Below are 16,075 nucleotides of genomic sequence, written 5' to 3'. Positions count from 1 at the left end.
ACACTAGGTGTAATTAACTTGTTCTTAAAAAAAATGCTGCAGATATGATGCCCATCTGATATTTGACACCTCATTAGAACACTGGCATCTCTGACAATGCAGCATCACCAAATACAGCGCATCTCTAAAGTAGGACTTGTAATCAAAATCCTCCGATTTACAATTGAGAATCCTTCCCACTGAGACACAGTTGAGCACTTGTCAGGTTGCACCTACTAAGGCATTAGAGAGCAAATGCCACCATTGCAGAATTTTTAATTGTATATTAACTGTGTATCATTCTGTAATTCAGTCTTCTTGTGCGGATGTTCTATTGTGCTGAGCCTTGGGATTGAAATCGACTGAGTTATTTGGAAATTCATATATTTTTCTGTTTTAGGATTGGCTAAAATCGATAGCCAATAATAACACCCAAATTGGGTGTTGATTTTTAAAAAATATATATATATATTTCTACTTTGTAAAGAGTTTCAAAAAGATTTGACACCACATTGAAATATTGAATAATTTATTTTGTTGTTAATGAAAGCAGTATCATAGTAATGACAGTAAAAACTGTACATCAAAAAAGGAACGTTCTCAATTTGAGCTTGTAGATTTCTTATTTCCTCATTTTGGTAGATGATGTCACTGCTTGGCAAGGAATGTTTCGTTGATTTGTTCTGAGCAACTTGCCTTTGGCTGCTTATCAATGCCAGCTGTTTGTCTTGACTTGTATTAAATAAATGACTTTAACGGGGCATAACAAAATGTAAAAAAAAAACTGATCATGGAGAATATGATCATGATAAAATATGCACGCTTTGCAGTTTCTAATGTGAGTTCTGAATGCCTTCTGAGCAGGAACAGAACATCTTGAGTAGAAAGGGAACAACGAGATCTTGTGGTCAATGTGGAAATTAATGACACTAAGAGGAAAAGGTTGAAGGCTGCACTGTCACTGTTTCAGAAGCAAGGAAGGAAGTTGAGCACAAACCATGAGGCTGGAGAACACTGGAATAATAGAGAAAAAAATTAATATTCAGCTGTAGAATTATTGCAGGAGGAGGAACCTCAAAATCCTGAGTCAGATAACAATTCCTATCCTTGTGGAATTTAACTGGAATTATGGATTTAAATTAATGTAGCAGGAGATCAAGAGCCAGATCGTTACCTGAGAGAGCCAATAAGAGGTTATGTTGTGACCTGTCTTCTGAAAATTTGACCATTTTGCAGTTACGTGTTTAACTTTTTAAAACAAAAATAAGTCTGCTCCCCACCTAAACTCAATATTCCTTTCTTTGTATCAACTATCCACATTGTCAGCCCTTATTCCTTAGTATATTAAGGACTAAGTTATCAAAATTCTTTTAAGTTTTGAAAGAATGCATTTATGCTTTATCATTATCTTTTGTTCTGTTACTGCTTTAACAAATACTTTGCTTGTTCGTGGTAAAATCTTCCCTTTGGAAATTTATACTTTTCATTATAAAGCTAATCTTTAATCATGATTATACTTTTTCATTTCTGGACCACCTTCCATTAGAACATAGAACAGTACAGCGCAGGAACAGACCTTTCAGCTTGCAGTGCCTGTGCTGAATATGTTCTCAACCTCCCCACCTGAATGTGATCCATGTCCATCCATTTCCCGCATATTCATGAGACAATCTAAAAGCCTCTTCAATACTTCTGTCATATCTACTTTCATCACTACCCCTGGCAGTCCATTCCAGGAGCTTTCTCTTATGTAGTAAGGGATCTCATTATTTTTCCTATAATTGGTTCTAAATTGTCTACATTTATCTGGACAAATTCAGTTTTGGCCAGAGTCCATGATGCCACATTCAGACAAATGCTACCTTGATAACAAGCATTCAGTCTTGCCTCATCTCTGGAATTTAGTTTTTTCTAGTCTATCTTTGGATCAAGGCCATGATGAATTCTGCAATCAAATTGTTCTGGTGTAACCCACATAGGGTTATAACCCACACTGTGCAAATGATTGGTAATTTAGTGCCCTTTTGTTTTTGTTCTGTTGGTGACACCTTCATCATTTTGCTGATATAGACTGCAATACAACTCCATTAATCTGACACTTTCACGACTTTTGTGTGAGACCAGCAGATTTTCCAAAATGGTAAATGTTGTTCATGCTTTCTTTAAAAAAAACACAGTAATACAGAACAATAAATCTTCCAGTGAACCCAATAAGAGGGAGAACTGTTGCACAGTCCTGAGCTGCCAGATCTGTTCCAAGACTAGTCCATTTAGTATGAGCACAATGCAACAAATGTGGTGGAGCATGATCCTACTGTGAATATTGACTCGATAAGGAATAAGGGTTAGTTATCTCTATGAATAGAGAGTTGTACTTGTCACAGGTAGATTGAGAGACAAAATTGTAGGTTTATCCCTCAATTGGAATGAGTGGAATAAGTAAATTTTATGGGGAAGTTGGTCCAAGTATTTGATAAATAAGTGATGTGGGGTATGATGGAGTTAGAGTAAGAAAAATGGGATGGAGCATAAGCACAGGTATAGTCTATTTCTATACCATACGTACAATGCAATCTATTCTCAGCTGGTAATTAAAAGTAACTGTTTATTTAAATTGAAGCTGTCCATTTATAGAACATGTTCTTATTCTCATTTTTTTTCCGCTAGTGACCCAGAGAAATTGAAGGAGGAGCTCAATGACTTGGTCAATGCATTGGTGGAACATTTCTTCCAGCCAGAGAAAAACGGCTTCACATCTCAATCCAACTGAAATGATCTCAAAAATATTCTTGTCACTGTCAGTCTTAACAGCAGACTATGTTAACTGTATTTGCTGTGCTTTAAGTTCAAGTAGTTTACTATTTTAAAATGTGCTCTGTTGCTCACATCCTGGGGAGAATGAATATCTCCCTTTTGTACAGTACTGGTGAAGTATAGCGGTTGATTTCCCTTTACAGCTGGATGTTTCATAGGTTTCTCTCCTTGAAATGGTAAGAAAGTTGGTTTAGTACACTCCTTTGTGTGTTCCAGACCCTATAATGCATACTTATTCATGGTTTCAAAGCAACAAGGACTGCAAAATTCTCCCGTTAATAAGGACTAGCTTTTCAGTTGCTGAGAGCTTATGCAGCTCTCAACCTAGGGGGTAGATGAGGGGGAGGCAGAAGCTGTCACTTTTTTAGATTATGAAGATGCTCAGTCCTCTTTTATCGTCATTTAGAATTGCATGCATGCATTAAGAAATGATATAATATTTCCTCCGGTGTGATATCAGAAAACACAGGACAGACCAAGACTGAAAAAGCTAACAAAACCACATAATTATAACATTTAGTTACAACAGTGCAACAATACCATAACTTGATGAAGTCCATGAGCACAGTAAAAAGTTCAAAGTCTCTCAAATGTCCCACATTTCACGCAGACGGGAGAAGGAAGAAAAACTCTCCCTGCCATGCCCGACCACAGTCCAACTCTGAGTCATCCGAAAACTTCGAGCCTCCGATCAGCTCTCCGACACCGAGTACTTAGCGGTAAAATCAAATCAAATCTCAGATGTGAACAATTTCCTGAATAGAGCATATTTCTTTTTTTTTGTTTCAAACAATGTTTGACTTGACTAACTTCTTCATATCATAACCTTTGCAGATTTTAATTTTTACATTACATTTTCACTAATAATTCAGCGTATTGTTGATTTCAGGCAAATATGAGAATTGATGTCACCAAACTTTATAGAAACTTCTTTTTGCCCCTTTAATGCATTTTAGTAATGTGAAAATACCTACTCAAAGCTTAATGCATTTTGTTATTCTATGTTCTGTAGATTAATGTGATTTGTATTTTGTAGGAATATACAATAGAAACATCTTAACATTTTGGAAACACTGTGTGGCAAGCCTTATAGTATTTGCAGAGAAACTGGGAACATTTATTCTGTTACTGAAAATGTTTCTATTGATGCGTCATCTGTCAATTGTGTGTATATGGCCTGCTTAGATAAAAGAAGCAGCATTTGCTGTAAATTATTTCATAAAGATCAACAATGGCAAGTGATATTGGTCCATCAGACTTCAGAAACTGGGAAAACAATTTAGCAACTATAAGCTTTCAACAATAACTTATGGAATGTCAAGCAATTAAATGGTTTAAATGTTTAACCTAATTTAAGTTGAAATGTACGTTACTATTGTGATTTGTAAAGTTACCTACTGCAAGGTTTTAAGGCACTAATTAAATAGATCGATTGATTTAAGTGCAGTGTGTATTTCACTGCAGCTTAATCTAGAGGATTAATACAATGTTCAAAATGCAACCAGGAACTTTGTTGCTTAAAATTCAAAATGCTTAATTGCATATGGTATTTCTGAAAAATATTCTTTGCCTGAATTACTGAAACACCATTTGCCTTAAGTGGTCCTTTTGTCACCTTCCAGTTGAGTTTCACTCCTTACTATGCTGATTATTAAGACAGGTACTGTTTGAACAATTCATACTGGGTGCTTTCACTTCTAAGTTGCTGCTTCAATTCTACACTTAAACAGAAGTTGCAGCAGAATGAGTAGCAAAATAAAAAAAATTATTATTACCCTAACTATAGAATTGATTTTGCATATTAATGTTTTGTTTTACAGATGTACTCCTTATTACCTGCAGTTTTTTACAGTACTTATCCAACAAGTTGTCCTGTTAATTTTATTACATGTGATAATTACCTTCAGTTTTTAAAAGGGCAATGTTGACACTAATTAACATCCAGGTAAATGTGGGATTATACACTGAGCAGCTCAGATGCACTGCTATCTTTTGCTTTGATTATAGCATATTAACATATACAGTATGCTACAATTCTAAACATGTTGGATATTGCAGATTGTTCTTCCAAAATGTCATATTTGCAGTATTAAAAGATGCAAATGTTACTTGAGTTAAGTTCTTTATTTTTGTTATGAACATAAAATCTACTGATCTACTTTTGTAGAAAAAAACTTGTTATAAAGGTTGCATGGGGCATGGATTTTTGCAATATCCTGTTGGGAAGTGCAGAGCGGAGTGCTATTCTGATATGCATAGTGTGACTCTGTCATAAGCATTGAATCTCAAAATATTTTGGCTTCGTTTACATCCACAAAGAGGGGCCAATAGGATTTATAGCTTCAGACAGCAGAGCTACTTTAGGGCAGATTCAAGCTGGATTATGAGATCCCATTTCAGATGGGAACAATGGGCATGGGTATTTATAGCCCCACAAATAGGGCTTTCTTTAAAGAGGGAAGCATCAGCCATAATGATTGATTCACTGCTGGACTCTCAGTGAAGGCTCAGGAACGAATGGGCCCTTTAGCTAACACTGAAGTAGACTGCAATACAGGTCAGTTCTTAATTTTGCATAGATGTCAGTCATGCAATGTCAATCAATGTGGTCTCTGTTGGAATAAATAAATGTAGGTTATGTGATCTCTTTGTGAATAGTAGTTTCATTCCTGAGGGTAACCCAAAGTGTCAGTCACATTAATTCCCCATCCCAGCCCCACATAGAGCCTCATTATTCTTTTTGTTTTGTGAATTTCTATAATGAACATTGACTCTCAGCAATTTATTCTGTGTCTGTCAGGTTGGGAGGGAGAGAAGAGCCTTGTCAGTTGCACTGAAGATGAAAGTTCAGAGCAAATGAGAGCTGATGAGTGAAGCAAAGGAAGCACTGTGTGGCAGATGGCCTGTGTCAGGAAGTCTGCAGTTCTCCAAAACACTACTAATTGAATCTTGGTTCATTAAATTGAGCATGGAGAGAAGATTACTTGGGGTGACAGACTTTTTTCCAATGTTACAATGGTACAAGCCAGTGTCTTAATGGAAATGGTGTTCCTAGCTGGAAAAGAGTTTTTAAAATAACTGTATTGCAAAAAGGGAGATATAATTGGTTGTGAATATTGGAGAGAAGAGTTCCCAATCTTTGCTTTTGTAGGAAATGTTGGCCATAGATAAATAAGATGCATCTCTACAGTCAGCAGGGGTAACTTGTGTCAACATCTGCATGGTGATCTGTCAAGCTAAAGAATTCTGCATCCCTTCGTTCTACTGAAGCTCAGTTTGTGGTACAATCAGAGGAGTTTTGTTGGAGTAGATGTTGTGGATCACTTTGTCCAACACCTTTGTTTCATTTGCCATAAGTGTGAGGATCTCCTGGTGGCTAACCATTTCAATTCCACTTCCCATTCCCATACAGAAATTCCTTCTCATCTGTTCTAAATGGACATCTCTCTATTCTGAGGCTGTACCCTCTGGTCCTCAACTTACCCACTGTCGGAAACATCCTTCCCACATCCGCTATCTAAGCCTTTCTATATTCAATAGTTTTCAATGAGATCCCTCTTCTCCTTCTCTCCCCCCCCCCCATTCTTCTAAAGACCCAGAGCCATTCAATGCTTCCTGTACGTTAGCCCTTCCTGGGATCATTCTTCTGAACCTCCCTTGGACCCTCCCCAATGGCAGCACATCTCTTCTTAAATAAGGGACCCAAAGCTGCTCACAATACTCTGAGTGCAGTCTAACCAGTGCTTTATAGAGCCTCAAAATTGCATCCTTGCTCTTGTATTCTAGTCCTCTCAAGATAAGTGCTAACACTACACTCCATCTGCTAATTAACCTTTAAAGATTTCTGCTTGTGGGCTCCCAAGTCCCTTTAGAACTGAATTCTGAATTTTCTCCTCATTCAGAAAATAGTCTATGCTTTTATTTCTTCTACCAAAGTGCATGACAATACACTTCCCGACACAGTATTCCATCTGTCACTTTTTTGCCTATTCTCCCAATCTGTCTAAGCATTTACATGGACTCTCTGCTTCGACCCTACCTGCCCCTCCTATGTTGGCCACAAAGCCATTGATATGGTCATCAAAATCATTAACATATAACTCGAAATAAAGTTGTCCTAACATCGTCCCCTGCAGAACACCACTGGTCACCACCAGAAAAAACCTTATTCCTACTCTGCCTCTTGCCAGTCAGCCAATCTTCTATCCATGCTAATATTATACCATGGGTTCTTACTTTAAGCAGCCTCGTGTGCAAAAGCCTTCTGAAAATCGTATATAACATCCACTGCCTTTCCTTTGTCTATCTTGCTTGTTCTTTCCTCAAAGAGTTCTAACAGATTCGTCGGGCAAGATTTCCCTTAAGGAAATTATGCTGACTTTGACCGACTTTAATTTCCCCAAAGGAAACTCTGCTGACTTTGGAAGCATATGCCTCATCCACAATGGACTCCAACATTTTCCCAACCACAGAAGTCAAGCAGGCTAACTGGCCTGCATTTCTACCTCCTCCCTTCTTAAAGCGTGGAGTGATATTTACAACTTTCCAGGATCTAGGGATACTGTATTTGAAAGATCATTATTAATACCTCCACAAACTTTTCACCCACCTTTTTCATTATTCTGGGGTGCAGTCTATTTGGTCTAGAAAACCTATCAGCTCCTCAGGCTCCTTCTTAGTATTGAAACTACTTTCAGACAGATGTTAGATAGTCTGATATACAGTAAAGGAATACAATGCTGGAAACACCCAAGAGGCCAGGCATTTGGTGGAAGGAGAAACGAGAGTTAACGGTCTCTTCGTTAAGTGTGTTTCTCTTTCCACAGATGCTTCCTGGGCAGCTTCTTATCGCTTGCTTCTGCCTTGTAACGTACAAAAAAAAACCGGGTTAAAATCAGCCCCAGCAGCTAAGCCACTAAAGAACATGCAACTCTCTGCGTAAACCTATTTGCGAGAGACTGTGGTGACGCTTCCGCGGCGGTTTGCCTCGGTCCATTTGCAAGGTGAGCCGCACCATGATGTGGGCGGATGTCGAACGGAGGCTCGCTTGGATCCTTCGGTTGCCTTTGCAGCCTCAGTGAGTTTGGGCTGGCTGCAGAGCCCCATGCAGTACCCGTGCTGTGCCGGAGTCCCGCTGAGTTGGCAGTGCCGCTGGAGAAAGAGGAATGAACAGGGAGAGAACGGCGCGCGGTCAGAGACTTGGCGACCCGGCGACCGGGGCCACCGGCAAGGGGCGGCGTTTTAGCCTGCAGCTGGTGGGCTCAGTAAGCGTGCACAAGCTCACTACCGTGCCGGTACTGCCCTGGGTAGTGGCCGAGGTACGGCGAAGCAGTGCCCGTGGCTCCGGCAGTCGCAGGGTAGGCTTGCAGGTGTGTCCCGGCTGGGTGCGCTGCGTGGAGCACGGTTCGGCCAAGACTGTGTTCCAGCACCGGGTGCAGCAAGTCCGCAGGCTGCTGCAGTACCGCACCGAGCCCAGTTACTTTGCTTACCTGAGCAGCAGCAACAGGACCGCGGAACGCAGCGTTTGCTTTGTCTTCAGGGCATCTGATCACACACTGGTAAGCTTTTTGCTCCGTTTTATTGCCTACTTCCGATGCGGAAACATATACATGCATCTTGCACTTTAATAAAAATACTAACTTTTAATTGTGTGTCAACCCTGTTATTTTATTATAGCAGTAGAAGTTCCGCGTTTAAATAAGAACGAAACTTTATATTTTTAGTTTGGTGAAGTCTGTTTTACAGTATCATGCTGTGGTTCCCGTTAACGCAGACATCCGTCTCTGTGATGTGTTCCATTGAAGGTCATGTAATATTGCAGAAGGACTGAACATGTTCAGTGTTTGGAGTTGTACTTTTTTTTGGTCGGGGAGAGACGCTTTGATTGGCCGAGGTTGTCGACAATATTCCATTTCTCTAAATGCAACTATAAGCACTTGTGTTTGTGGCCGTTATAGGTAAAAGCTGCATTGCAGGAAGTGCGTTTCTGTAGTGTTTATTACTTGCAAATTGGTTAGAGTTGCACAAAGTTAATAAAAAATCAGAGAGAAAGCGATTTTCTTAACTTGTCAAGAACAGGCGGTAAGGATTTCAGTGTGCGAAGTATAATACAGCGAACTTGTTTGTTTTTTTGTAAGAAAGATGATTTGTCATGCATTGAAGATGGATCGGCATAGCGATCTTCTGACACCGTTACACGATTCCATAAGAAATCTGAGGGACAGAAATTCTGTCGTGTATCTGTTTAACTGAGTGACGGTCTTTAACACAACAACCACAACCTGAGAACATAACCGATGAGTTTTTTTTAAATATATGTTTTGGTACTTAACGAAAGAGCAATTACGATCGCTAAAAGATGAATAACTATATAGTTATATGAGGTCTTTCTGCGAAAATTAATGGTTAATATTAGGTTAATTTGTTTTTATAGCTGCACGGAGGGAGGGTGCCAAGGGGCTTCTGAGGATTCTAGAGCTGCCGTGAACTATGGCGCGAAATGCTGTTAACTTGTGGATCGGATTTCATTGTATACTATCCGTCTACTTTTTTCAAAAAAATCTTGCGAGTAAACTTGCTGCCAGATTGTTCAACGTTCCTCTAAGGCCTAATGGTTGTTATAACTAGGTCAGCAGATCATTAAAGAAAAGTTCCATCAGCCTATTTCAGTTTATAGTTCCGAAACAAAACCGGTCCCCTATTGTGTCCCGTCGTTGTTTGTTAAATAATTCTAGACTTTCTGATTGGCTATTGTAAGTAGGCATCCAAGCCATAATCCTGTGTGAAACATTTTCTGAACACAGATCTAATCTTTCCTTTTACTGATTAGAAAGTCATAGTGCCTTACAGCACAGAATTAAACCCTTCAACACACCCTGACTGTGCAGGCCATGAGGTACCTCTCCATACTAATCCCAGCACTTGGTCCTCAGCCCTCTATGCTATAACACCTCATTCATATTCACCCGACCCTTTATTACCATTTTTTATCTGATTTATTTTTGATAATCCTTTTCATTTCACTATGTTGTGCACCTCTCTCTATATTGTCACCACAATTGTTTTTTTTCAATGGGCAAACCTTAAATGGATAAATTGGCATTTATTCATCAGCACCGAAGGGATGCAAGAGTATGGTTGCCAGCCACTGAAAATGTTACTGTGACTGAAGCAATTTGAGTAGTTCCACCCTGAGGCCAATTAGCAGACAGATATTTGAGGATCTTTGCAGTTGATTAAAATCAGTTCGTCAGCTATGGGGGGAGGTGTTCATGTGTGTAAAAAAAAAAGCAGCAAGCAATATCTAACTTTCTATTTTTAAACCTTTACATAAAGTATGGTCTGTTAAGTGTGATGTTTAAACAGTGATGTCTGAAGTGTAACAGATGTGAGATAGAGACAGGACATATATAGACCAGCGGTATGATGTAAGTGAGTATTTAGAAGTACTAAAGAAGGGTGGAATGTATGCTTTAGTGAATTCCATGAATAGTGATGGAGGGGGAAGCTATAGAAGATGGCCAGTGGGTAAATAACGGGATAAGACAGGGATGTCTGAGACCTATTCATTTTGACAGGGTTAGACAGTGTTTTGGATTATACAGGTTTATGAGTTTCCAAGGAACTTTGCAAACATTGATTTTCAGTGCTCTGGTTCCTAGATAAATATCTTTCTTTCTCTCACTGTTGTTACTGCTGGGAGCATCTTTTTTAATTCATCAAAGTAAATGTGAACTATAGGTGTTTCTATTTGTCTAAGTTTTACATTTTTAAGTATTTAAACATTTAAAAGTGGGACGGTAGCACAGTGCTTTACAGTGCCAGCTGTGAGATCAGGGTTCAATTCCCACTGCCGTCTGTAAAGAATTTGTATGTTCTCCCAATGACCGCGTGGGTTACCTCTGGTGGCTCCTGTTTCCTCCAATGTTCCAAAGATGTACGGGTTAGGATTAGTAAATTGTGGGCATACTATATTGGCACCAGAAGCATGGTGAAACTTGCAGGCTGCCTCCAGCGTTATCCTCGTTGCAAGTTATAACTTTTCACTGTATGTTTCAATGTTTCCATGTATATGTATCAAATAAAGCTAACCTTTAACCTTTACCGACCACGATGAGGGTTAGGAATTGTTGGACCTTCTTATAGCTATTTTACAGAAATAATATGTATACAGATAGGATGAGGTTTTGGGGGTATTGGAGGTACATGATAAAACAGGCCAAAGTCAGCTTGATTTTCACAAGGGAAAATCTTGCCTGGCAAATCTGTTGGAATTCTTTGAGAAAATAAGACAGGATAGACAAATGAGAGTCAGTGGATGTTATTTACTTGGAGTTTCAGAAGGTCTTTGACAAGGTGCCACACGTGAGGCTGTTAAACAAGTCAAGAGCCCATGAGATTACAGGAAGGTTACTAACGTGGATAGAAGACTGGCTGACTAGCAGGAGGCAAAACATCAGGATAAAGGGGGCCTTTTCTGGTTGGCTGCCGGTGACTATTGGTCAGTGTTAGGACTGCTTTTTATGTTGTATGTCAATGATTTGGATGGTGGAATTGATGGCTTTTTGGCCAAGTTTGAGGTTGATACAAAGATGGGTGAAGGGGCAGGTAGTGTTTAGGAAGCAGGGAGTCTGCAGATGGGGCAAAGAAATGTCAGATGGACTATAGTGTCGGAAAGTGTATGGTCATGTACTAGAAGGGATAAGGGTGTAGACTATTTTCTAAACGGGGAGAAAATTCAGAAATCAGAGGTGCAAACGGACTTGGGAGTCCTCGTGCAGGATTCATTAAAGGTTAACTTGCAGTTTGAGTCAGTGGTAAGAAAGGCAAATGCAGTGTTAGCATTCATTTTGAGAGGACTAGAGAACATAAGAGAAAAGATGTTATGCTGAAGCTTTACAAGATGTTGGTCCAGACCACATTTGGAGTATTGTGAACAATTTTGGGCCCCTTATCGGAGAAAAGATGTGCAGGCATTGTAGAGAGTCCAGAGGAAGTTCATGAGAATGATTCTGGGTGTTAAAGGTTTAACATATAATAAGCGTATGATGGCTCAGGGCCTATACATGCTGGGGTTCAGGAGGATGAGGAAGATCTTAATGAAACATATCGAAAATTGAAAGGCCTAGATAGTGTGAACTTGGAGAGGATGTTTCCGATAGTGGGGAGTCTAGGACGAAAGGGCACAGCCTCAGAATACAAAGATGTCCCTTTAGAACAGAGATGAGGAGGATTTTTTTTTTACAGAGTACAGTGAATCTGTGGAGGCCAAGTCATTAGGAATATTTAAAGAAGAGGTTGATAGGTTCTTGATTAGTAAGGGCACCAAACGTAATGGGAAGAAGGCAGGAGAATGGGTTTGAGCAGGATAATAGATCAGCCATGACTGAATAGTGGAGGAGACGTGATGGGACAAATGGCTGCATTCTGCTCCTGTGTCTTATGGTCTTATGACCTTACAAGTATCAGTCTTGTGACACCAGCAAAGCTGAGATACTTCTGAAATAAAATTGGATTTTCTAATATTTCTGCCAGCTTTCAACTAGTTATTAAGGTTTCCATTACATAATGGAAAAGCCCAAGGCCTGTATTAGGTCTTGTCACAAGACATCAGACCAAACCTGCTTGAGGTTCCGTGGTGATCACTCCAGCTACATGGAATTCCAAACAGTTGCTGCTGGCTGTGACAGGGTTACTGCTGCCTGACCTGAGGTTGCTACACAAACACAAGCCATCTGACATCTATTGCTACACCCAGATTATTAGAATGATGTGGCCACATGCCAATATGGTAGACCATTAAGCCTCCAAACGGCATGTTTTGCCGGCAGCAAAACAAAACTGTTCATTGCGGAATTTTCACTTTCATTTGTCTATGTCTCTCTTTCTCTGCCGTGTTGCTTTCCAGCTTGATTTCTGCACATATAATATATACAGTTAACACCATCTTGGGTAAAAGAGCATCGACAGGAAAGTGACACACACAAAATGCTGGTGGAAATGCGTTCCACCAGCATTTTGTGTGTGTTGCTTGAATTTCCAGCATCTGCAGATTTTCTCGTGTCGACAGGAAAGTAGTTGAGTTTTGTCGATGAAGAGATATTAGAGTTAGTATTATTTCAAAGGAAAATATCACCAAATAAAGTAGTTAACCAGAGAACTGGCAACATTTAAATTCAGCAAAGTTTGGTTTATTGTCATATGTACATGTAAGCGTAGGTGCAATGAAAAACAATGAAAAGTCCATTTTAGTGCAAAATAATCAAAGATGATAGTGTTGCTGTGTAGTGATTAGGGATTTCCAGTTGGTTCATGAACTAAGAGTACAAAGGAAGTCGTTGTTCTTGAACCTGGTAATATGGGACAACTGTAGCTCCTGACCAACAGTAGCTGTGAGAGATGGCATGGCCTGGATGGTAGGAATTTTTGATGATGGATATTGCCTTCTTAAGGCAGCACCTCCTGTAGATGGTGACCAAGAAATTGATAATGAAGGGGAAGTAACATACGAGAGTAATCTACCAAAGAGTGTAAAGACAGACTGAAAGGAATCAGATTTGTTTATTTGCTATACACAAGATTGCAATGAAATCCTTGCCCATGTGAAGCTTACAGTAAACAATGTACATGGTAGTAATAAATACAGTAAGTGCAAATTAACAATAGGGCAAAGACTAGTGGATGCTATATGCCAGCTTCACCATACTATCTACCTGTGGTGTCACTTTTAGGGACTTTGAATCCAAGGTCCTTTTGTACAGTCAGATTCAGATTTATTTATCACATATACATGGAAACATACAGTAAAATGCATCATTTGTGTTAACAGCCAATACACCTAAGGATGTGCTGGGAGCAGACTAAAAGGGTCACCACACATACCAGCACCAACATAGCATGCCCACTACGCTTGTCAGAACAACACAGAACACAAGTCTGCGCCTGTGTCTATTTCTTATATTTATAAGTTTTCTAAAGTTTATGATGGGCATAAAGTTGGTTGTGGCCCCAGTACAGAAGATTGTAATTCAGACTGATCTTTGTCTTAACTTTGATTTTCTGTCAGTCACACATTCCAATAAAATTCTGAGTCTGATTTGAATGCATTTTCATAAGATGTCTTCAAGCTTTTCCTCAAACAATACCGGAAGTGGAGACTTTCATAAAATATGTAACATGCAATATCTGAATTTTTGTATTATTTCAATTAATTGAAAAGATCAGGGGTCCCCAAATTTTTTTGCACCGCGGACCGGTTTAATATTGACAATATTCTTGTGGACTGGCGGACCGGGGTGGGGGGGGGGGGTGTTCAAGTAGAGTTAAACTCACCTCAACATGTCTTTTACAGTTGGGGTTGCCAACTTTCTCACTCCCAAATAAGGGACAAAAGTAGCAGTCAAATACGGGACACTTGCATTTACCCCGAGAAAGACTACCGTGACCATGAAGCCTTGTGCGGGCTCCTGTGTGCGCATGTGTGACGTGCCGATTTTTTTCCCCACAAATCCGTTTTGGCTTAATCTTCCTGACTATACTGTATATACATTATTTCTACTTTATATAGGCTGTGTATTTATCATATCATTCCTGCTTTTACTATATGTTAGTGTTATTTTAGGTTTTGTGTGTTACTGTATTTGGTAGGTTACTTTTTGGGTCTGGGAACGCTCAAAAGTTTTTCCCATATAAATTAGTGGTAATTGCTTCTTCACTTTAAGCCATTTCGGCATGAACAGTTTCATAGGAACGCTCTACCTTAGCGGGGGAAATACGGGACAAGGGCGGTCCCGTATGGGACAAACCAATTTAGCGCAATATACGGGATGTCCCAGTAAATACGGGACAGTTGGCAACCCTATGTTCAAGTTCAACAGTGCGTGACAGGGAATGAGGAAAGGTGCAGCTGACTCATATCGTTTCCTTGTGGCCCGGTAGCACAATGCTTTGCGGCCCGGTGGTTGGGGACCGCTGGAAAAGATAAAAGGAGATGTTTTTCTGAAGATAATTTTTAGGAATTCTGTTCATTAATTTCTGTTGTTTTTTCCTGACTGATTATTCAGGATTGTTTATTTTTGAGTTGCTTTTGATCAGCTATTTCCAAGTTACAGTCCTGCTTTAGATTTTGTTATGTTTGATGGTAAGTGCATTCCTGAAGCTGAGCCAAAATTGAATTGAGTTCCTAGGCCTGAAGAGGTTCAAAACCCCAAAGACTGGCTGCAGGTTGAGTTTTCTTGACAAATATTGCCCGACCTCCAGAATGCCCTGAAGGTACTTTGTTTCATTTCACTGCTTGCATATGTATTATACTGTATGTATTCCCAATTCAGTTAATGGAAAATACTAACTGAATGGATAGGCTGCAGTTTGTACCTTGATGATTTTATTTCCCAGTTGTGAAACAAGGCAAAAATTACTGGAGTCACTTGGCAGACTGAGCAATAAATATCAAGGAAGCATATGTTAGTTTCCTCTTTTTTTAGTTTAGAGATACAGCACCATAACTGGCCCTTCGGCCCAATGATCCTATGCCACCCATTACACCCATGTGACCAATTAACCTACTAGCCTGTGCGTCTTTGGGATATGAGAGGAAACCAAAGCTCCCGAAGGAAACTCACACGATCATGTGGAGGATGTATCATCTCCTTACAGACTGCAGTGGGAATAGAACGGGAGTCACGGTCGCTGTAATAGCATTACACTGACTGCTATGCCACCGTGCTGTGCCAACACTCTTTGGTTGAGAGGATGAACAGCTTTAAGTTCCTCAGCATTCACGTCACTGAGGATCTCACATGGTCTGTACATACTGGCTGTGTGGTGAAAAAAGCACAACAGCGCCTCTTTCATCTCAGACTGTTGAGGAAGTTCGGCATGAGTCCCCAAATCCAAAGGACTTTCTACAGGGGCACAATTGAGGGCATCCTGACTGGCTGCATCACTGCCTCGTACGGGAGCTGAACTCCTCTCAATTGTAAGACTCTGCAGAGTGTGGTGCAGACAACCCAGCGCATCTGTAGATGTGAACTTCCCACTATTCAGGTCATTTACAGAGACAGGTGTGTAAGAAGGGCCCGAAAGATCATTGAGGACCTGAGTCACCCCAATCACAAACTGTTCCAGTTGTTACCATCTGGGAAACGGTACCGCAGCATTAAAGCCAGGACCAACAGGCTCCAGGCAGCTTCTTCCACCAGGCATCAGACTGATTAATTCACGCTGATACCATTGTAGTTCTATGCTATATTGACTGTCCTGTTGTACATACTATTTATTACAA

At 40.0% G+C, this 16,075-nt stretch overlaps 2 protein-coding genes across 6 annotated transcripts in view; both read left to right on the top strand.

The window, feature by feature from the left end:
- Positions 1-4,919, top strand: part of pgm2 (phosphoglucomutase 2) — a 66,323-nt gene extending 61,404 nt beyond the window's left edge. Inside the window, exon 14 of the mRNA XM_063043309.1 lies at positions 2,647-4,919. Coding sequence (XP_062899379.1) covers positions 2,647-2,749 — 103 coding nt within the window. The 3' untranslated portion in view covers positions 2,750-4,919. The remainder of the gene's footprint in view (positions 1-2,646) is intronic.
- A 2,730-nt stretch (positions 4,920-7,649) lies between these two features.
- LOC134344079 (TBC1 domain family member 1-like) overlaps positions 7,650-16,075 on the top strand; it is a 252,006-nt gene continuing 243,580 nt past the window's right edge. For all 5 annotated transcript variants that reach the window (XM_063043305.1, XM_063043303.1, XM_063043301.1 and 2 more), the window contains exon 1: positions 7,650-8,351. In XM_063043305.1, the coding sequence (XP_062899375.1) occupies positions 7,959-8,351 (393 nt within the window). In that variant the 5' untranslated portion in view covers positions 7,650-7,958. The remainder of the gene's footprint in view (positions 8,352-16,075) is intronic.

Source organism: Mobula hypostoma, chromosome 3 (genome assembly GCF_963921235.1).
Source record: "Mobula hypostoma chromosome 3, sMobHyp1.1, whole genome shotgun sequence".
Lineage (NCBI taxonomy): Eukaryota > Metazoa > Chordata > Chondrichthyes > Myliobatiformes > Myliobatidae > Mobula > Mobula hypostoma.
This window is presented reverse-complemented; position numbering and strand designations above follow the sequence as displayed.